At 50.7% G+C, this 20,610-nt stretch overlaps 2 protein-coding genes across 5 annotated transcripts in view; one reads left to right on the top strand and one right to left on the bottom strand.

Annotated features, from left to right (window-relative positions):
• Positions 1–7,132: 7,132 nt before the first annotated feature.
• On the top strand, positions 7,133–20,477 carry KMT5A (lysine methyltransferase 5A). Of its 3 annotated transcripts, XM_081037246.1 has the most exons (8): positions 7,136–7,325; positions 7,592–7,713; positions 8,838–8,994; positions 12,298–12,517; positions 12,894–12,981; positions 16,758–16,817; positions 17,719–17,909; positions 18,611–20,477. In XM_081037246.1, the coding sequence occupies exons 2-8, from the start codon at positions 7,600–7,602 to the stop codon at positions 18,819–18,821; spliced, it is 1,041 nt and encodes a 346-aa protein (XP_080893372.1). In that variant the 5' UTR covers positions 7,136–7,325; positions 7,592–7,599; the 3' UTR covers positions 18,822–20,477. The 3 variants fall into 3 exon arrangements, with proteins under 3 accessions (XP_080893370.1, XP_080893372.1, XP_080893371.1); XM_081037244.1 differs by lacking the exon at positions 7,592–7,713 and having other exon boundaries at positions 7,133–7,325; XM_081037245.1 differs by lacking the exons at positions 7,136–7,325; positions 7,592–7,713 and adding an exon at positions 8,377–8,570.
• RILPL2 (Rab interacting lysosomal protein like 2) overlaps positions 10,930–20,610 on the bottom strand; it is a 29,130-nt gene continuing 19,449 nt past the window's right edge. Inside the window, exons 5-7 of one of the 2 annotated variants that reach the window (XR_013992502.1) lie at positions 20,304–20,386; positions 16,030–16,758; positions 10,930–13,193 (exon numbers count right to left, since the gene is read on the bottom strand). The gene's annotated coding sequence lies outside the window, so the exon portion shown is untranslated. Of the gene's footprint in view, positions 13,194–15,178; positions 16,759–20,303; positions 20,387–20,610 lie in introns of those variants that run through there. The other variant, XR_013992503.1, reaches the window with a different exon arrangement.

The following is a 20,610-nucleotide window of genomic DNA, read 5'->3' as shown; positions in this document are numbered from 1 at the left end:
ACTAATACAACCACTAAGAACATCTCTCAGAAACAAAATGATGTTCATTCATCCTTTCCAACTCACAAATTAAAGGTCTAGCCAAAAACACAAAAAGCCCACACAGAAAAAAAGAAAAATCACATTCTAATTTGAACAGCTTGAGCTTTGCTGCTAAACCATCTTTAAACTGACTTTGAAAACCAACAAAAAACTATCCTTGCTCATCAAGCTATTCATTTTCAACGTGCTTTTTCAATAAAATGATAATTTTTAAAACATGAAGGAATCCCCAATCAATTGAAAAATTAGTTTATAAATCCTTTTTTTAAAGTTACACCCATTTAACAGAGAAAAAGGCTCAGCAAGCAAATAACCACTGGCTGTGTATCATCTGATGCCAAATTTTACACTCTAGGTACCATTTTTGTGTTCATTCTTCCACTTTTAATAACTAACAAGGAGCCTGACCATAGAAACCTCTGTTGAAAAGCTACTTAATAGACAAGTTTTGTTCTCCATCTGAGGACACCAAAGAAAAGAATGGGAAGTATTAACAACTCCAAATCACAGCAATTCACTGAGATGCAATTTTGTAACTTTATTTATTGCTAAATGGCTACCATTTCAAATTCCTGTATCCTCATATACTTTCTATTGATTCTCTCATTTAATCTTAACAAGCCTATGAGGTAGAGAGTATTTTTTTATTCTCCCATATTTGAGTTCCAAATATATTACATATATTGGGTATATATGTATATGTATATATGCATATATATATGTGTGTGTATATATATATATATATATACACACACACACATACATACAAAGGGTGCCAAAAAATGTATAGACATTTTAAGAAAGGAAAAAACTATTAATTGTAACATTCAATGTATACTGATAACAAAAGATGAATACAAGTCACGTTTGACTTCTGCAATTATAAGAGATGCTCAAAGTGGTTACCATAAGTGTCCAAATACTTATGATTACGGTGAACTACTGCTTGAGCATAGATAACATCTCTTAAAATTATAAGAGATGGAAATTCATGTTTTTGGCACCTTCCCTGGCTGTGTGTGTGTGTGTATCTCCATACTAACATTCATATAACGGGGAAAATATAAAACTTATAGAAGAATAGGATGGAGTTAATAGATCACGGTGGCAACTGGCTGTAGAACTTTAGGATACACGTTGCATTTGGTAGAACCTTACAAGAACAGATGATGAGGAGATATTTAACAACAGCAAAACCTACAGCAAATACAAACACAAAGATAATGCTAGAGTAAGGAAAGTCACCTTTCTTTTAGCACTGGTGTCATTTCATCCACGTGATGTTGCCATCTTAGGAAAGTGGGAATCATTAAACAGACATTCCAGCAACATGTCACAATTCCAAGTCTCCAGATTATTGTAATTTATGTAACTACTTGTAACGAATTACCTTTCAGATCTACCAATATTTCCTTTGCTTCACACCAGGTAGTGGCTTCCCATTAGACTTGGAATAAAAGTCTTAAGTCCTTACTGTGGCCTTTGTGTCAGTCAGGGTCCTGTCAGGAAAACAGAATTTAAAATAGGAAATTCATCAAACAGGTGGTGAAGGACTGAAAAAGCAAAAAGGCAATATTGAGAAAATAACAAATTCAGGATGCAGCTCCCACCTGTACCAGTGGAACAAAGAGAACAAGTTGGGATTATCAGAACTAGAAGTATCAGAGGAGGAGCCTGGGAGAGCTGGTTCTTATGTCTCTGAGAAAGGGTCACCATCATATCAGTACTGGCATTTCAACAGGTTAAGGAAGGGGACCCTGCAAAGCTAGGCCTCAATCCCTGAGGAGGGGCTGCAGCTGGTACTTTTGAGACAGCACATGGAGGCTAGTTCTGGGAGTGTGGGTAGAACCTGGACACTGAACTAAGTGTCCTGCGAGAGCAAAATGGTGTTACTTAGGAGACCCTGATAGAAATAACAAGCAAACAAGCATGAGCCAGTCCCTCATCCCTGCCCCTGCCTTCCAGTCTCCCTGTGTCCACTCCTACTGACACAACTTAACAGTAGCTGACAAAGGAGCCTGGTACCAGAGAGCAGGGCAGAGAAAAGTAGATTTGGAGCAGAGAGAGCAGCATAGCCTACGAGGGCCTACGTGATCTAGCCCCTGTCTAACTTTCCAGCCTAACCCCTCCACACTCCAAATAGTATACTCAATTCCAGTTACATTCAGTTTTGTTTTTTCTTTCCCAAGCACTCAAGCTCGTTTCCATCTCCAGACATTTGCACTTGCTCTACCCATACCTATACCTACTACCTCTACCTATAAGTACCTTTTCTCATGGATGTTACACATATTTATGGTTTAACTTAAAGCCACCATCTCAATGAGTTTCTCTAACTTTACCCATCTAAAGAAGCAATGCTCCCCCCACTCATGCTCTGTAAAATTCCCCATTTTTGTTTTACTCATAGCATTAATCACTATTTTATGTTATCTTTCAAACAGTGGTTTCTTTCTTGTTTCTTCCCTTAAAAATAGGGGGAAGGATGTGTCTCACTTGCCACTGTATTACCCTTGGGGGATCAGATAATGCCAGGTATATACGTGCAGCTCAACAAATGTTGAATTAATGAATTTTAGAGAAAGCACATCTTTCTCTAAAAGCTGGAAGAAGCCTTGGAGGAGATCTCAGCCCAATTCCAAAATCATTTGACAGCTGGGGAAGTTGAGGGCCAAAGAGCTGAAATGATAAGTTACGGCCATAGTAAGTTGGTGCACTTTTCCCAGTGCTTCTATGTACATTACCTTATTTTGCTTTTCTACTTTCCTGTTGCAATGGTAGGGTCCTTGGCCAATAGTGGGGTCTCCAAAACCTTCTTGGGGACCAAAGAGAGAGAATGGATGAGTGACATCTGCCTACATCCCCAGGCGGGGCCCCCGGGGAAGAGCTGTAACAGGACACCTTCCTTGCGTTTAAAGCAAAGAATATCCAGGACACCATACTGATGGCAGCTCCCTTGGGTGGGGAACCCCGCAGGGCTGTTTCCCCGGGGTTAAGGTAATCATCTAGTGGACTACCAGTCCAAAGACTGACCCAGGTATTTCCAAGATGGCGGAATAGGAAAAAAACACACAACAAACTGACCCACGCCCTGCAATTAAATTGCTGGGTGACCGTGGACAGCAAGGAAGTTGCCTGTTCCCTCTGGTTCTCTGTTTCCCCATTTGTAAAGTGGGTGGGTATGTTGGGCTTAGGATGTCTGAGGTTCTGGGAGGTTTACCCCCTGACTCAGATGGTAGGCACGGTGTCAGCGGGTTTTGAATACTGGAATAACAGATTCTTTCAATAAACCTTTCAAACCGAGGAGTGAATGGATTAAACTGCTGGAGGGTCAAGGTGCTGGAGGTGCCAAACTGCAGGAATTACCAGGTCGTAAGGGGAGGTCGAAGGTCAAAGCTCGGGGTCCCAACAAATTGGAGAAAAACCGGAAGTCCCAAAACTGGTCCACTCTGAGCCGGGGTCTCCAGCCGTCAGACTAAACCTGAGGCGGAGCTTCAGCACCGGAGGGGGCGGAGTTCGGTGCCTACCAATGGCAGTGCGGGTGTCCTTCCACCGCAGCCAATCAGCGCAGGGAGACGGTAAAATTTAAACCCCCCTCGCACCTCCTCCGCGGGGACCTGTCCCGAAAGCGTCTGCTGAAAGTGCGGCCACTGGCCCCGCCCCCAACGGGGAGGCGGGGAGAAGGGCGGGTTTTCCCTCCCGAGTTCGCCTATCATGGCCTGCGGCCGGGGGAGAGGCGGGCTGCGGCGCCAATCAGGGCAGCAGCCGGAGCTCTGTGGAGCAGTTGGCTACAGTCGTTGCAACTTTTTTCGAAAGCTGCGTTTCCCGGGAGATCCTAGGCGGTGACAGACCAGGGCCATGGCTAGAGGTATTTGCCCAGGTGGCCAGCGCCTGGGCGGCTGGGGTGTTGGGTCGCGTTGGAAGGAGGATTGGGATGGCGGGAGCGGCGGCGAGGAGGCGCCCTCCTGCTGGCTGCTCCGACGGAGCGCCGGGACAGGGGTGGGGGATGCTGCGGAACCTTCCCCGCCCCGCACCCTCCCCGCTCCCAAATCCCCCAGAAGCCCCTCCCACTCCCGTGTCTCGGTTTCCCCTCCCGTAGTGTGCGCACCAGCTGGCCTGCCTCTCCAGAGGATCCATATGTCAAAGCTCTTTGGAAACTAAAGCGCACGGCACCTCCGGGGAAATGGTTGTTATTGATGCAAGGAGTGGGGAGGGTGAGGCTTCGCCCGCTTCGGGCTCTCTGGTTGGGAAAGGAGGTGACCTCGAGGCGAGGGCGTAGATCGGTAACCCACGTCATGGGGAGCGCGTCGGAGTGGACACCGCGGCAGGCGCCTTGCTTCCCTCCCCACGCCGAGTCAGCTCTGCGTCGCCTGGGCCCACCTTGGGGTGAGACGGGTCCCCTGGCATCTCCCCGGGGCCCTTCGTCCCTTAGCTAGCTGGTCAGGACTGCTGCCCATCGGAGATGGCTTGGATGGGATAGTACAGCCGCGGGAGGCAGTGTCCGTGCCCGAAGTCCTTCTTTGCGCGCTTAGTTTCCTCTCAGGACAGTAAGACCCGGGTTATGCGGCAAAGAGATTCCCAACTACTAGTCATTTCCAGACGCTGTCTCCTTCAGGCGTAAATTTGAGCATGACAGTTGAGTAGAATTATTATTTTTAAAAAAATAAATTAGGTCTTAGAATTTTTCTCAGAATTCCAAGGCATTACATTTTAGTACCAATTTGCCTTAATGTAGTATTCTCCCTATAGCAGTTATAATGAATAAAATAAGGATTCATTTAGCAAATATTTATCGAGCCCTTTTGTTTTCAGGCCCTGTACCCAATTGCATCATTAATTCTCCCAGCATCCCTTTTGGGTCTTTTGGGACGAGACTTACCCAGATTCTGATTAAGAAATGAGGCATAGTGAACTTCAAGCTAAAGAGCTTCATAACCCAACCCACAGAGAAAATTAAGACCTGTCTGAGTTCAAGGCAAGCAATATACATTCTTTATGGTAAAGTACCCTTATATATAGCAGAACTGGGTTCAGATCCTGGCTCCATCAGTGTCTTAGTCGTGTAACCTTTAGGCAAGTGGTTTATATCCCCTGAGCTTCAATTTGTATGTCTGTAAAATAGGAACAGTACCTTTCCATAAACGGTTGGGATGGTTAAATTTAATAGTGTATTATTGCAGGGCCTACCGCATAGTAAACATTCAGTAAGGGTTAACTATTAGTAGTTTGCTGTTTAATTCTATTTCTGTGAGATCCTGGGCAACACTGAGAGTTTATTTCTGCTATTGGGTGTATTTATTATATACATATGAACACCTCCTGCACAGAGAAAGGGAAGACTGTTTTGAAACTTATACTGAGTGATTTGTTACATCTTCTGGATACTAGAGCTGCAGCGTTGAGAGGAGTGGGAGTGGTCCTACTAGACTTGGATTTTAATGTATCCTCTGCACTTAACTAAAATAGAGAATGTTATGGCCATGAGTACATGTGTGGGGGATGGGGGTTAAAATAGTATGTGAAGTGGATAAGATGATCTGAGCAGCTGCTTCCTGCTCCCAAGCCATGATTCCCCTGAGAGTTTGGCAACAAACTGCCAACGTTCTCTGCCCTGCAGACACTGTTTCAAATGGCTTCACCGGGGTGTCAGAGTGTCACTTTAGAATCCTCTTTCACGCTAGGCATAGTCTCTTGGTATTCCAGTGGGCAGAGTTAGTGGTTGGGAGTGGCAGAGTTGCGAGGGGTGCCCTGAATGAAGGATGCTAAAGCTGAGCTGATTTGGGAGGCTTTGTCCTCAGCAGTGTCCTACCATTTAATCCTACTCAGTCTTATCCATTCGAAGGGCAGGCAGCTACTTAAAGTGATAGCCATTTGTTTCTCTGGGGTGTTGGAACATGCCCTGGATGGATTATGGAATTCAAGGTTCATGGTTTTTACCCATGAGGACACTGAGGCCTAGACTGGGAAAGTGACTTGATCACAAAGCACGTCTGGGACTGATGCGGGGGAGGGGAACCCGATCCTTGCTCCCAGGCCATGACCCAAGCAGCAGGGCCCAGTTGCCCTGAGGTGTCTTGTTTGCATCTGACTTTGCACAAATCAGCTCCTTTTGGGCCTTGAGCCCTCAAACCCTAATGGCTACAGTACAGTGACACAGGGCAGTGAACCATGCCAGACAAAACACCAGAGTGCCGGGAACCCCTGCTTACCTGGGACGTTTTCTCATGGGGGTGGGATAGGAGAGCCTGGTGACTTGCTAAACCTTTCTGCAACACCATTTGCTCCTCCCAACTATTATTTCCTCATCTGTCACCGGTGGAAAAACATAGTGGCTGGGAGTGTAGACTTTGGGGTCAGTTGCCTGGGAATCCGCTTCTAGTTCTGAGAACTTGGCCAGCCACTTCACTTCTCTGAGCCTCAGTTTCCTGATCTATGGAAAAGAGAGAATAGGGGTGTTGTGAGGTTGAATGGGATGACGTATGCCAGAGAAGCACCCGGCAAACTTCCCATTATAACCCTGGCTCTATCTCCCCAAGGCCTGTACCGGTCAGGCGCAGGCCGCCTGGTTTATCACTTTCTAGTTCTGTGGTCTCGGCCAAGTAGCCTCATTTTAAACAGGATTGCCAGCGGACCTGCCCCCCGCCCCCGTGGGCTTGTGGGGCGTGGGGAGGATTAAATGCCCATGAAAACGCTCCGTGAGGAGAGGCTCGGGCACACCGCTACTCGTTGCGCCTGGCACAGACGGGTCTCCCAAAATATCCGTGAGCCAGCGAGAGAAGGAAGGAGCCTGGCGGGCGGACCGCCCGGGCTGTCATTATCATCTTTCCCACCCCTTCCTCGGCGAGTGGCTGCGGACGCGCGCGAGGGGGCGCGCCCGAGTCGGGATTCGCCGCGGCGGCGCGGCCCGCCCAGCCTCCCTCCCTCCCGAGGAGCCTCGCAGCACCGCCCCTGCCGTCCCCCCGCCCCCCCGCAGGCCGGGAGCCGGACGGTGGGCGGCGGCGGCGAGCGGGCGGGCCGCGGAGGACGCGCCGCCAGCGCCTCCCTCCCTGCGTCCTCGGTCCCGGGCCGGCCGGGGCTGCCGCGGCGCGCGAGTGCCGGGCGCTGCCTCGCAGGCCATGGGGGAAGGGGGCGCCGTGGGGCGCCGCCGGCCCTTCCCCGGGGCGCCGCGGCGGCGCTGGTGGCGGCGGCAGCAGCAGCAGCAGCGGCAGCGGCAGAGGTGGTGGCCGGGCCGCGGCGGCGGCGAGGGCGCAGGGCGCGCCGCCATGGGCCTGGCGGGGCTGCAGGTGGGTGTGTCGGGCCCGGCCGCGCGGGGGACGGGCGGCGCGCGGGGCCCGGCCGGGCCGGGCGGTGGGAGGGCGACGCGGGCCGCGGCCCGGCCCGGCAAGCCGGCCCCTGCCTCCCGGCGGCGCGGGCGACCCATCGCCACCGGCCCTCGGAACATGGCTGCGGCGGGAAGCGCCGCTGCGGCGCCCGGCCCGGGCGGCCCCGCTCCCCGCCCCGCCGCGCCCTGAGCGCCCCCTCCCCCGCTTCCCCGGGTCCCCCTCTCCAGGCAGGAAGATGTCCAAGCCCCGCGCGGTGGAGGCGGCGGCGGCGGCGGCGGCGGTGGCAGCGACGGCCCCGGGCCCGGAGATGGTGGAGCGGAGGGGCCCGGGGAGGCCCCGCACCGACGGGGTAAGCAGGCACCCTCCCCGCACTCACCCGGCGCGCCCCGCCGGCCCCGCGCCGCGAGCACGTGGGCTCGCCCCGAGGCCCCCCGCGCCGCCCTGGGGCAAGGATGCGGGCGGGGCGCCCGGCCTGGCAGTTTCCTTTTCTGCTGCCTGCCTGGGAGTGGCGTCCACACTTGCTCCGCCATGACCCTGGCGATGTGTGACCTCGGAAAAGTTTATGCCTTTATGGCATTTCCACACCCCGAGACCCGGCTACCACGGCGGTGGCTGCTTTCCCAGGGTGTGCGGGGCCTGCCCGGGTCCCTCAGAGCGGTCACTGGTCTCCCTGACTTGGTGTTTAATAGCTCAACAGGCAGAAGGGCCCTCGCAGTGTTTGTGGGGAAGCCCTCCTCCTGTGTGTGCTTACTCAGAGGAGAGGTCCCACACCCAGAGACACCAGCAGTGACCCTGACCGCCCCACCAGCCTGCCCACCCTCCTGTTAACGCCAACATGCCGTTTGCAATTGAGTGACCACCCGAAATGCGCTGGCACTGGGCCCTGCTTTCATTAGCTCTTCACTCCCCGCCCCAACCGGGAGAGAGATTTTCCCCCAACCGCAGTCCAGTCTGCAGTCCCAAGAGGCTGCTGGGCTGCATTGGTTTGAAAGGGGCCAGGCTTGGGCACACAGAAGGCTCAGGCAGTAATGACAAGTCCTAGCAGCTGACTCAGGACCTAGAAGTGGTTCATCAGGTTCCCTGAGGCCTGTTTCTGTGCTAGAGTCCCTCCAGCTCCTGCCAGGGGGGGGTGAGTTCCTGCACAAAGGCCAGCCCTTCAAATGCTGCATTTGTTTACCCCGGGTCATTCTGACCGCCCTGCTGCTGGTAGGTTGTCTTTTTATATAGACCTTTGTGTACAGCTGGTTCTCCTGCTGGCCAGATGTCCCCTTAGTGACCAGAGTTAGAGACCACATGTGTTCAGGAAACCTCCGACTTGCACCTGCGAGATTCAGAACCTTCCACTGCTCGACCGGGGCTGGCACCCCCCGGTCGTCCTGCTTTTTTTGAGAGATGATGATGTTGGTTTTGTGAAATGCTATGGGATCATCTTCTTCTTCAAGCCTCTTTCAGAATATGCATTTGTCGTTTTAGGAGAACGTGTTTACCGGGCAATCAAAGATCTATACCTACATGAGCCCGAACAAATGCTCTGGAATACGTTCCCCCCTTCAGGAAGAGAACTCAGTTGCACATCACGAAGTCAAATGCCAGGGGAAGCCATTAGCCGGAATCTACAGGAAACGGGAAGGTAAGTCTCTGAAATAGCCCTGTTCTGACCACAGCCGCTAGGGATGCCGAAGCCTCTCCCCTCCATAATTATGCACACACATTACGTTTTTATCCAGCCTTTCCACACCGAAGTTCGGAAGGAGCCCTGTTCTGTCTTGCTGCTGAGAAATAGACATGGGGGAAAGAGTGGCCTGTCCCAGGGCGTGTGCCCTGTTGGTCTAACAGGTTTTCCTGCTTTCACAGTAGTTGGCATGTCCTTCAAGCTTGGTTGTCTTGCCAAGTTGCAAAAATAATGCACCTGATTTGCAGTTAAAGAGGCTCACAGGTGCCAGAAGTGCAGAAATTATGAGTCTAGGTTGTACAGACCAGGCGCTTGCAGTCTTAACTGTGTTGTGTGAACGCCAGAAACTGACTTCCTTCCCTTTTATGAGCTGGCCTTGACCTCATTTCTAAAGTTTCTTTCCACTCAAGTGTTCAGAACTACTCTCTAAAGCAGCATAATCCGCAGTGAGATTTGGAGTTAAAATATTGAACTAGAAAATACATGGTTATTGAAAATAATGTCTGGCCCTGCAAAGCAAAGCAAGCGGAAACCTCCTAGAAATCTTGCTCTAATCCAAATATTCCCTTTTCAAGCTACAGTGGGGAGTGTGAGCTCTCCTCATTCACCATGCTCCCTTCTAATAAAACTTGTCCTAAAGAAGCAGAACTGGCCACCAGCAGCTCCATACAAGGAAGCCTTGTATTCATTAACAGAGAATGCCATAAGTAATGGCTTAGCCCAGCCGCTGGGGCCAGATCTGAGAACCAGGGGCGAGGAAGCCCAGAACCCAGGGGCAGGAGCCAGCCCCGGCTTGATTCTCCCCCGTGTACAGGGCAATACTCTTGTGTCGGTCTTCAAATTACTTAGGTTCTAACCCTCACTCTGCCACTTACAAGGAGGAAGCCTGGGCAGGTTGCTCCTTTTTTTTGAGCCTCACTTCTCCCGTCTGTAAAGTGGGAAAGAGAGGAGTCCTACATCGCACGCATGCTTTAACTAAAGGTCACTTAAAGCATGGGTGCAAAAGGGCTGTGAAATGCTCTATACCATCAGCCCTTCCTTTGCTGGACTGTGAGTGTCACGGCCTGGTCCTCCCTGATTGGCAGCACTTAGGATAACACTTACCACGCCAGCGGAGGGGCATTCTCTAAATGGTGGTCATCCGGTCTCACATCCCTTCTGGACTGGGGTGGAATGTAAATGGTTCTAAATGACATGAGGCACAAGCTAGCTTGTTTGGCAATGTTACTAAATGGCAATGATTAGAATTTTGGGACAGATACACTTTGGAGGAGACCCCAAGGGCAGGCTCTTGTCCTTGATTGTTCACCTTTTTCTGCCTTGGTGCAGACTGATGTGTCAGCTGATGTTCACGAGCACCACACACTCCTAGGTTACGCACGGCCGCCGGCCTTCTCTCCCTCTGGTTCCGCTCAAGAAGGCTTGTAAGGGGGTGAGGGTGCCCTGGATGGGGGGGGTTGTTTGTTTTTGTTTTATTTTATTTTTTTAGTTTTATTGGGGAATATTGGAGAACAGTGTGTTTCTCCAGGACCCATCAGCTCCAAGTCGTTGTCCTTCAGTCTAGTTGTGGAGGGCGCAGCTCAGCTCCAAGTCCAGTCACTGTTTTCAGTCTTTGCTGCAGGAGACACAGCCCGCCATCCCATGCGGGAATCGAACTGGTAATCTTGTTGAGAGCTCCCGCTCTAACTAACTGAGCCACCTGGCCGCCCCTCCGGGAGCTCAGCAGCAGCTCATTGTCTTCAGTCTAGTTGTGGAGGCGCAGCTCACAGGCCCATGTGGGAATCGAACTGGCAATGCTGTTGTTCAGAGCTCGAGCTCTAACCAGCTGAGCCATACGGCTGCCCCCATGGCCTGGATGGGTTTTAATGCCTTTATTTTTCTCTTTTGTTTGTTGAGATATAATTTCCGTATCATAAAGTTTACAAATTTTAAAGTGTACAATTCACTGGTTTTTAGTATATTCACAGATATATGCCGCCATCACCAGTGTCTGATTCCAGGACATTTCATCACCCCTAAGAGAAGCCCAGTCCCCATTAGCAGTCACTCCGCATTCCTGCTTTCCTCCAGCCCCAGGCAACCACTAATCTACTTTCTGTCTCTATGGATTTGCCTATTCTGGACATTTCCTATAAATGGAATCAAACAATATGTAGCCTTTTGTGTTTGGCCTCTTTCAGCATCGTATTTTCGAGATTCATTCATGTTGTAGCATGTGTTAGTACTTCATTCCTTTCTGTGACTAAATAATATTCCACATTTTATTTAGCCATCTATCAATTGATGGACATCTGGGTTGTTTCCACTTTTTGGCTATTCAGAATAAGCTGCTACATTCATATACAGGTTTTTATGTAGACATATGTTTTTAATTCTTTTAATAGAAGCCTAGGAGTAGAATTGCTGGGTCATATGGTAACTCTATGTTTAACTTTTTGAAGAACTGCCAGACTCTTTTCCAAAGTGACTGAACCATTTCACATTCCCACCAGCAATGTATTTACTTATTTTTTAAAAGTAAATCATTTTTTTTTTAAAGTGACTAGTTCACCAACACCAGCGTTCCACAACTGTTTTGAGTAACAAATCATTTTGAGGTCCCTCATACCGTACTGACCAGTGTCCAGGCACCGTGCTGAGAACCTCTGTGAACGCCGGGCTTTGGCCCCGTTAGAACGGGGAAGTCTGAAACGAAGTGTGTCAGGCAGCTTCTGGGGCAGAGGTTAGGGTTACTACCTATGCCTGTCCATCACCGCTGGCCCACTCTTTAGGAATTGAGCTTTTTTCCTGGGGTCTGCAGCCCAATTCCTGAAAGCTACTGACTGAACGCTCATGCCAGTATTGCTCTCTGTGGTCTTCTGCTTCAAGGTCTCTGATGCAGGGGACCAGATGTGTTCATTAACCAGGCGGGAGGAATCCTTTCACAGTGTATACACGTATCAAATCATCATTAGGTACACTTTAAATATCTTGATGTTTTGTCAATTATAGCTCAATGAAGCTGGAAAAAAAAAAAAAGAACCACCACAGAAGGCCAAAAGCTCTGCCCAGTGTCTGGGTCAAAAAGTAAGGCCAGATGTTTCCTCCACAAGAGCTGCTGGCAGGCACCGGGCTTGCTAGGCTGAGGGCACTGCTGCCTAACACACTTGTGATCCTCTCTCCTCTCCAAGCCTGTCTTAGGACACAGCTGATGACGGTCTAGAAATTGGGGGACAGAACATCTAGAATAAACCTCTGTCTTTTTGCACCCTCTGCCTCCAGAGAAAAGAAACACTGGGAATGCAATACGAAGCACCATGACGCCTGAGGAACTGAAGATCAAAGACGTCAGGAGAGGCCCCCTGGCACCTTTTCCAAACCAAAAATCTGAAGCCTCAGAACCTCCAAAAACTCCGACCTCGTCTTGTGATTCTCCCAATGCAGCCATCGCCAAGCAGGCCCTGAAAAAGCCCGTCAAGGGCAAACAGCCCCCTCGGAAAAAGTAAGTGCCTCTTGGAATCTCCGCACGCAGAGCAGTTCGGTTTTTGTGACCCCAGGGATGCTGGTTACGGCTAACCGGGCCACCCTCTCTCACTAAGGCTCAGATGCCTTGAGTCACCACCAGTGACACCGTTAGTTGCCAGCATCTCAGGCTGGTATGGGTACAGATTCTCAAGAACCACTCCCCTCCCTATGAGAGTTGGCAGCCTGTCTCTGACACTCTCCCTCTGAGGCCCCGTGACCATAGGCCACAGTGGACATTGGTGTTTAAGTGACATCATTTCCAAGGAGCCGCCCCCTAAGGGGTTTGTGCTTCCTGGGTGTGAGTGTGATTTCAGTGCTAATACTTGTTTTCTCCTCTTTCCTCCTCACCCCAGAGCTCAAGGAAAAACGCAACAGAATCGCAAACTCACCGATTTCTACCCTGTGCGAAGGAGTTCCCGGAAGAGCAAAGCTGAACTGCAGGTAGGGTCACGTGGTTTTCGTTCCAGCTCTTGGAGGGGCAGGTGGCCCAATGGATAGTGCTTGGTATGCACGACCTGAGCCTTCTCTGTCATCTTGGGGCGAGTCTTTGCCTCTCTGGCCTCGATAGGCTCCTTGGTCTCGTGGAGATCATCATAATGCCCAAGGTCACCGTACGGCTTGGTTAAGATGCCTCTTTGAAGGAGCCTCGTAACCTGGAGCACGTGGCAGAGAAAGTCAGGCGTTACGCTGAAGGCAGCTTTTCCAGGCTTGTTGGCAGGGCCATGGGAGCCTGGGACTGTGGGGAAGGCCGCGTGTTCTTTCAGAGGTGGGTCTGTCTACTTACTATCCAGAAGTTCCTGCATTGTGTCTCGGTGATAAAGAGCTGTGGCTTGCGAGCCACTACCTGGTTATATGACCTTGGGCCAGCGACTTGACCACTCTGGACCTCGGCTGCCCTCTCTGCAAAATGGGATAATGAGTATCTTGGGTTGTTGGGAGGATTAAATGCCTTGATGCAAATAGCACACGTGGAACGGTGCCTGGCACACAGTAGGCTGACTTCCGGAGGCTCCACTCTGTTCTTCCCACCCAGCTCTTCACTCCCTGGGCACATATGAAAAACAGGCAGGAAGGCTCCGCCCACTGTTTGCAGAGTGCTGAGCTCTGCAGCCATCCGTCAACATTTAATGCAGTGAGGTGTGGTTATTGCCTTTCTGTGAAGGAAACCTGGGGTGTGGTCTGGCCCTGCAGCCCTTCCACCCTCCACTCAGGGGCCTCTCAGCAGCCCCTCTGCCTCTCTCACCCCCAAAGCAACCTCAAGGCAGGGGAGCAGCGCTCAGGATTGCCGCCCCCACAGGGAGGTGTGGGGCCTTTGGCTACACACATAGTCCTTCAGCCATTTTTATGTTAAATCTAGAGAGACAGATCTGGTAATCTAGTGTTCTCTCTCTCTTGTTCTTTTTTTTCTTTGAATTGATGAGGCTTCATTAAAAATAATAATAAGGGGACCATTTTTCGCCCACGAGAGGAGCTTTGGCTTTACTTCCTTAGCAAGGCAGTGTCTTCCGGCCAAGCAGGAGCTGTTATAAAATGTTTGCCTGCAGTGGGAGGCTGTGCTAGGTCACTGTAAGACAGCACTGCAGCGGCCGAGGCGGTGCCAGGCCGCAGAAGCAGACGCCTCCCAGCCGCAGCCGCCGCGTGCCCACACAGGGCGGGCCTCAGGCTGCAGGGGGGGGGCAGCAGAGTTGGCCTTTTGAATAGAAAAATAAGGGCTTTTCTGTGTGGGGGAATGAAGGCTGCAATGGGCCGTGCGGCAGGTCTGCTGAGTCTCGCAGCAGATGAGGGGAAGGGGACAGACATTTGCTCGCTTCACCAAAGCCCGCTGTGGCACAAGAAAGCCGGTCTGTCACTGGGCAAAGAGCCCTGCTGTGCCCCTCATGTTTGTGTTGGCTCTGCTGAGTGAACACTGGGCCAGGCGGTGTCTTCTCTTGACAGCACAGGTAAAGCTCAAGGGCAGGGTAGTTTGGCCTCATCTAAGGGGTGAGGTCAGTCCTGACCTGCCTGCCCTCTGGGCAGCAGAAACCCGGCCCAGGTGGGCGGGGCATAAGAAGGGTGTGGGCAGCCGGGGATGAAACTGAAATTAAAAGCCTGGCAGACGTGTCATCGAGTTTGAAGACAGAGTAGCCGGGCCGGTTCCAGGGCCCAGGGTCTGGGTCCAGGGCAGGAGGGTGGGAACTGGGCCTTGGAGAGATGCCCTGAACCGCCCTCATCCAGACCTTGTGTACCCCCACTCAGCTCAGTCTGCCTCTAGGACCCCTGTGGGCCGCTGCCAGAATTCGCTCTAGGAAGTGTCCAGCTGGTTGTTGGCGAGCCCCGAGCCTCCAAAATGAAACTCAGTCTCTATGGCTCTGTTTTCAGGGCATTTAGCCGGTCCCAGCTTTCCTCAGCTCATCTCCTCTGTGCCTTCCATGTCCTCCATTCACAGAAGGAACCCGCCCCCCCCCATCACCTGCCCCAGTTTTCCTACGATTACTGCCGTTAATGTAGCTCACTGTACTTCTCTGCGTGTTATCATTAATGAATTATTCAGTGTGGGGTGAGTGTGTGTGTGTGAGATTGTTGTTGTTGCTTTGAAGGCTTACTATATGCCAGGCGCTGTTCTAAACCCAAGAGATTCCACAGGAAATAAGACCAGGGTCCTGTACTTAGGAAACTTATATTCATGCGAGCAGCATGAATTAACATTTTTAAAAAAGAAGACAACCAAAAAGCAAGATCATTTCGGATAGCACTTTGACGTTAATTGAATAAAACTTAGTCATTTGATAGTGTGGCTAGGCTACGGCTATTTTAGCCAGGGTCATCAGAGAAAGTTCTCTGAGGGAGGTGCCTTTTGAGCCAAGACTGGAAGGAAGGGAGGAGGAAAGCCAGGCAAATGGATTGGGGAAAGGGTACTCTAGGCAGGGGAACAGCAAGTGCAAAGGCCCTGAGGCTGGAACAGCCTGGCCTCCTGACAGAGCCAGCCAGTGTGGAAGCAGATGAGGCTAGAGAGGCGGAACCTCACAGGCCATCAGAAATGGATTTTATCCCAGTAGCAGTGGGAAACTACTGAAAGGCTTTTGTTTTCCTTTAAATAAACTTTGGGTCTTGGAATAATTTTAGATTTACAGAGGAACACAATGCAGTGTTCCCACAGACCCTTCCCCAGTTTTCACCATCGTTAACGTCTTATGGTGTTCTGCTGCATTTTTGTCACATGAGGGAACCAACACTGATACATTACTGTCAGGTCAACTTCCTGGAAGGCGTTAAGCAGGAAAATGACATGATCTCATGTACATTTTTAAAAGATGCCTCTAGATGCTGTGTGGAGGGCAGAGTGAGGCAGGGGGTCAGAGTGGAAGCCAGGTGTCGGCCAGCACAGGCCTGGCTTGGCTGCAGGGCAGCGGTGGGGACGGAGAGGAGTGGGTTGGGTTTGCGAGTGTCTGGTGGGGTCTGTTGTAGCACTCATAAATCCCTCTAAGGTTGCTGAGACCGGGTCTTACTCACCACCGTGTCCCTAGTACATATTGCAGACGTTCCACAAACACGTGTGGACAGAGTGACGTGGGCTGCAGGCTGATTCTGCTGGCTTAAGCAGTGTCCCGCGTGGGGCCTTTGTGCAGAAGGGTCTGAGCTTAGCTGTAGGTGGAGGGCTCTTGCTGTTCGCACGGCTCCCACGTGTCCTGTTCAGTTTGCTGGGTCAGGGCTTCTGGTCTGTCTTTGTATAGCTTCCTTCGGGTCCCTGTGCACCTACTGCAGTGGCACCAGGGTCAGGGATGGAGTACCAGGAGGGGGTCCTGAGGGACAGGCGAGAGCGTCTGCTCCTCTCCAGCTTCCCTCCAGGGCGGTGTTGGCTCTGGTGTGAGAGGCCCTTGTGCCCCATCTAATGGTGCGGCTCCAGTCAGCCCCAGTCGGTTTTTGCATGAAGTCAGAGACCTGATGGTCGATGTCAGTGATTTTCATATTTTTTTAAAACACGGCATTGGCCACAACATAGCCACAACCCTATCTGTCCTTGGGCCACCAGTGTGTCCCTCCTGGTCCATTGGAACCGCAGGTGGCAAATTGTCCACAACAGATGGGCAGTGAGAAAAGGACAGGAGGTTTGGGGGCTCAGGCATCCTTGGGGACCCATGTCATGGAGGCCAACTGTGGGTGACTTTGCGGTGTGGCCTAGGCGGGTCCAGAATGACCTGGGAGAGAATGCTGATGTGCTTCTTGTTTTCACTTCTCAGTCTGAAGAAAGGAAAAGAATAGACGAATTGATTGAAAGTGGGAAGGAAGAAGGCATGAAGGTAAGGGCAGCAGGGCCCACAGTAGAGGCCAAGGCAGCAAGGTCAGAGCGCTGCGTGCTGCTTTAACCCTTTAATGGACTGGCCAGTCAGACTGCTAGCTGTCCAAGGGCCAAATGCTAAAACCATTGTTAAGGCAACGTCTCATGAAGGACTGTATGTGAAATGTTATCCTGGCAAAATTTTCAATTGTGGAAAACACATACAACATAAAATACACGATTTTACAGTGTACAAATAAGTGGCATTAAGTGCCTTCACAATGTTGTACAACCATCATCCTTGTCTAGTTCCAGAACGTTTTCCTCCTCCCAAATGGAAACCCCACCCCCATCAGCAGTCACTCCCCACTCCCTCCACCCCCAGCCCCTAGCAACCAACCACCAGTCTTCTTTCTGTCTCCATGGATTTGTCTGTTCTGGGCATTTCCTACAAACGGACTCATACAATAGGTAGCCTGTTGTATCTGGCGTCTTTCATTTAGCATGATGGCTGGGAAAACTTTTAAAAGGAGAAACTAATACATTTTTCCTAAACTCTGTTTTCCTGGGGAATGGCACTGAATCTGTGCTGCACCCCTGCCCAGGCATGTGACCTTGGACATAGCGCTGTTCTTTGAGCCTCTGTTCTGTCATCTGTAAAATGGGGCAATGCGCACTTAGCAGATCTCTTATGAGGATCCAATGTAATAATGCTTTGCCAATGGGCACAAGGGAACTTGTTGGGGGTGACAGATCCTGGTGATAGTTGTACAGCTGTATACATTTAATACCCATTGAACCATACACGTAAAATGAGAGAATTCTAAGGCATGCCTCAGGAAAGCTGTTAAGAGTGCCGCAAGCCCCAGGCACCCTGGAAGGCAGCCGGTGTGAACCAACCCTCTCTCATCACCTCCCAACAGATTGACCTCATCGATGGCAAGGGCAGGGGCGTGATCGCCACTAAGCAGTTCTCCCGGGGCGAGTTTGTGGTGGAATACCATGGGGACCTCATCGAGATCACAGACGCCAAGAAGCGGGAGGCTCTGTACGCACAAGACCCCTCCACCGGCTGCTACATGTACTATTTTCAGTACCTGAGCAAAACCTACTGGTAGGTCCACTACTGCTGTGAGTGGCAGAGAGGGACAGGCCACAGGGCCAGGGACGCAGGGAGCCCCTGGTTCTCCCTGTTGCTCCGGCTTCCTATTTAGTTCTTGTTGCCATTTTTCAAAGCTGTCAAGCAGCTCCCCTTCCCCAACCCCCTTTGCATTTTTAATATTTGGAATTGGAGCCCTTCTCATCAGGCAAGGAGCACAAGCAGACTGGTCACTGCTTCAAGCCTCACTGGGCCTCTCCCGGTTGGGGAATTTGGCCAGGGTAGCTCTGGAAATCGCTGTTCCTTTCTCCGTATGGCCAGTGTCGTGGATTGTTTGGTTTTTTTAGTAGACTTTATTGTACAGAGCAGGTTTAGGTTCCCAGCAAAATTGAACGGAAGGAACAGGGAGTTCCCATTCATGCTTTGCCCCCGCCCCACGCATAGCCGGAATAGTTGGCGTTTGTTCATTTATTTAGTGTGCAGAACTCCACAGGTGCCTCACGGGCCCCACAAAGCATCTCTCACCCCCTACCTCAGACACCCCACCCGCTGCCTCTCTTGGCTCTTAAAAGACATTTTTGTGAGTCGAATTGCTTTCTCAAAAATGCAGCCATCAATCGACACCCCACCAGAGGTGAGAGCGAGTGTGATTCTGACTGGGTTCAAAAGCCTCTTTATCAATTTAATAACCTTCTGTCGCCCTCCCCCCCCCCCAGCGTGGATGCAACGAGAGAGACAAATCGCCTGGGAAGACTCATCAATCACAGTAAATGTGGGAACTGCCAAACCAAACTGCACGACATCGATGGCGTGCCTCACCTCATCCTCATCGCCTCCCGCGACATCGAGGCCGGGGAGGAGCTCCTGTATGACTATGGGGACCGAAGCAGGGCTTCCATCGAAGCCTACCCCTGGCTGAAGCATTAAACGCCTGCCCCTCCTCCACCTTCTTCAATGGACAAAGTGCCCTCAAAGGGAATTGATTTTTTTTTTTTTTTACACACTTAATCTTAGCAGATTCCTTCAGATGTTTTTAAAAAGTATATTAAGATGCCTTTTCACTGTAGTATTTAAATATCTGTTACAGGTTTCCAAGGTGGACTTGAACAGATGGCCTTATATTACCAAAACTTTTATATTCTAGTTGTTTTTGTACCTTTTTTGCATACAAGTCGAACGTTTGTGCTTCCCGTGCATGAGACTCAGCACAGGTTTAAGAGGACAGAGTCGAGCCTGAACTAGGAAGCTGGGTGCCGCTCCTGCCTCCAGCTGAAGAGCCAGGACTCTTCCCGCCCCCCCCTCCACCCCCGTGTCCTGTCCGAGTGCCGCCGGCCTCGATGGGATGTTCCCAAGCTCTTGTTTTCCTGACGTCTCCACAGGCGCACATGGAAGTGGATGACTATTTTTTTAAAAGCTTTCACAGTTAGTTAGTCTTCCCCTCTGCTTTCTCGAAAGCTTACTGACCCGGTGGTCCCTGAGCACGGGCCGGGCCTCGCTTTCCTCTTCCACAGGCGCCGCTTTTCTGCGCATGTGGAAGCGTCAGGGTGGATAATCAGAGGAGATGTGGGCAGGGAAAGGCAATGCTTAGCTCGCCCTGCCAGAGCAGGGCTTCCCGGAACTGGGGTAATTCTTTATAGAAATGTGAACACTGAATTTATTTTACAAAAATAATAAAAATCAAAAAAAGACAAAAAAGACAAAAAAAAAAACCATGAAAAAACCACAGAAAACAACTTACATGTACATAGGTCTTAAAGTGAGTGAAGTGGCTGCGATTTTTCCATTTTTTGTTCTTTTTTTTTTGGTTTGAGGTTGTTTTTGTTTTTTTTTTTGGTAGAAGAGATTTGAGATGGTACTCTATTCTAATCAAAAATAAAGTTTTGTAGTGGGACCAGAAATTACTTATCCGATCCCCCCCACCCCCACCCGCACCCCCTCCCAACCCGATTCTACTGGGTTGAAAGTTCCAGATCTGCTCTGCTGTCAGGCTTTTTGTTTGTCAGACCACCTGGTGTTTGTCCTTCCTGCAAATATGCAGACTGTGCAGCCATGAACCGAAGAAGGGTGAGCCTCCAAGCCCTGAAGTGCAGGCCCCCACCCCAGGGGAATGCGCACGTCCAGTGCCCAGGGATCAAGGCTAAGGGTAAAGCTTTCACCTTGACTGTGATGGCAGGATAGGTAGTTTCTCCCTCCCGCAAGGGGCCTGAATCTCACTCTTGTTAACCTGCAGTCCAGGGAGCCAGGGCTCTGGAGCCATGACCTGGAGTCCCCCGGCCCCCTGGCCCCAGGTAAATGTGAATGGAGACAGGTGTGAGAGCCTGTCCTCAACCTTGGTGGCCCCCCAGCCCACCCCCCCCAGCCTCACGACGGTGCTACCTAAGAAAGTCTTCCCCCCCATCCCACACTTGCCTGGTCAGCGGTCAGCGAATTGGAGGAGGATCCGAAGGAGTGTCAATGTGAGATAAAATGTCTTGTACCTGTTTGTGGTTTAGCTTTGTATTTAAAAACAAAAAAGGAAATAAACTTGAAAATTATTTGTCATCATAAAAATGAAAAATTAAATATTTATTGCCAGGCAATGCCACCTGTGTGTCTGTTTTTTACAAGGCAGACATAGAAAAGAGGTTGGGAGTTCTGTTTTATTTTACAAAAGGGTCACACATTAGTTTGTTTCGGTGAATGTCTTCCTAGGGGACAGTTTCTTCATTTTGTAGAA

This window comes from Rhinolophus hipposideros, assembly GCF_964194185.1.
Source record: "Rhinolophus hipposideros genome assembly, chromosome: 24".
NCBI lineage: Eukaryota > Metazoa > Chordata > Mammalia > Chiroptera > Rhinolophidae > Rhinolophus > Rhinolophus hipposideros.
This window is presented reverse-complemented; position numbering and strand designations above follow the sequence as displayed.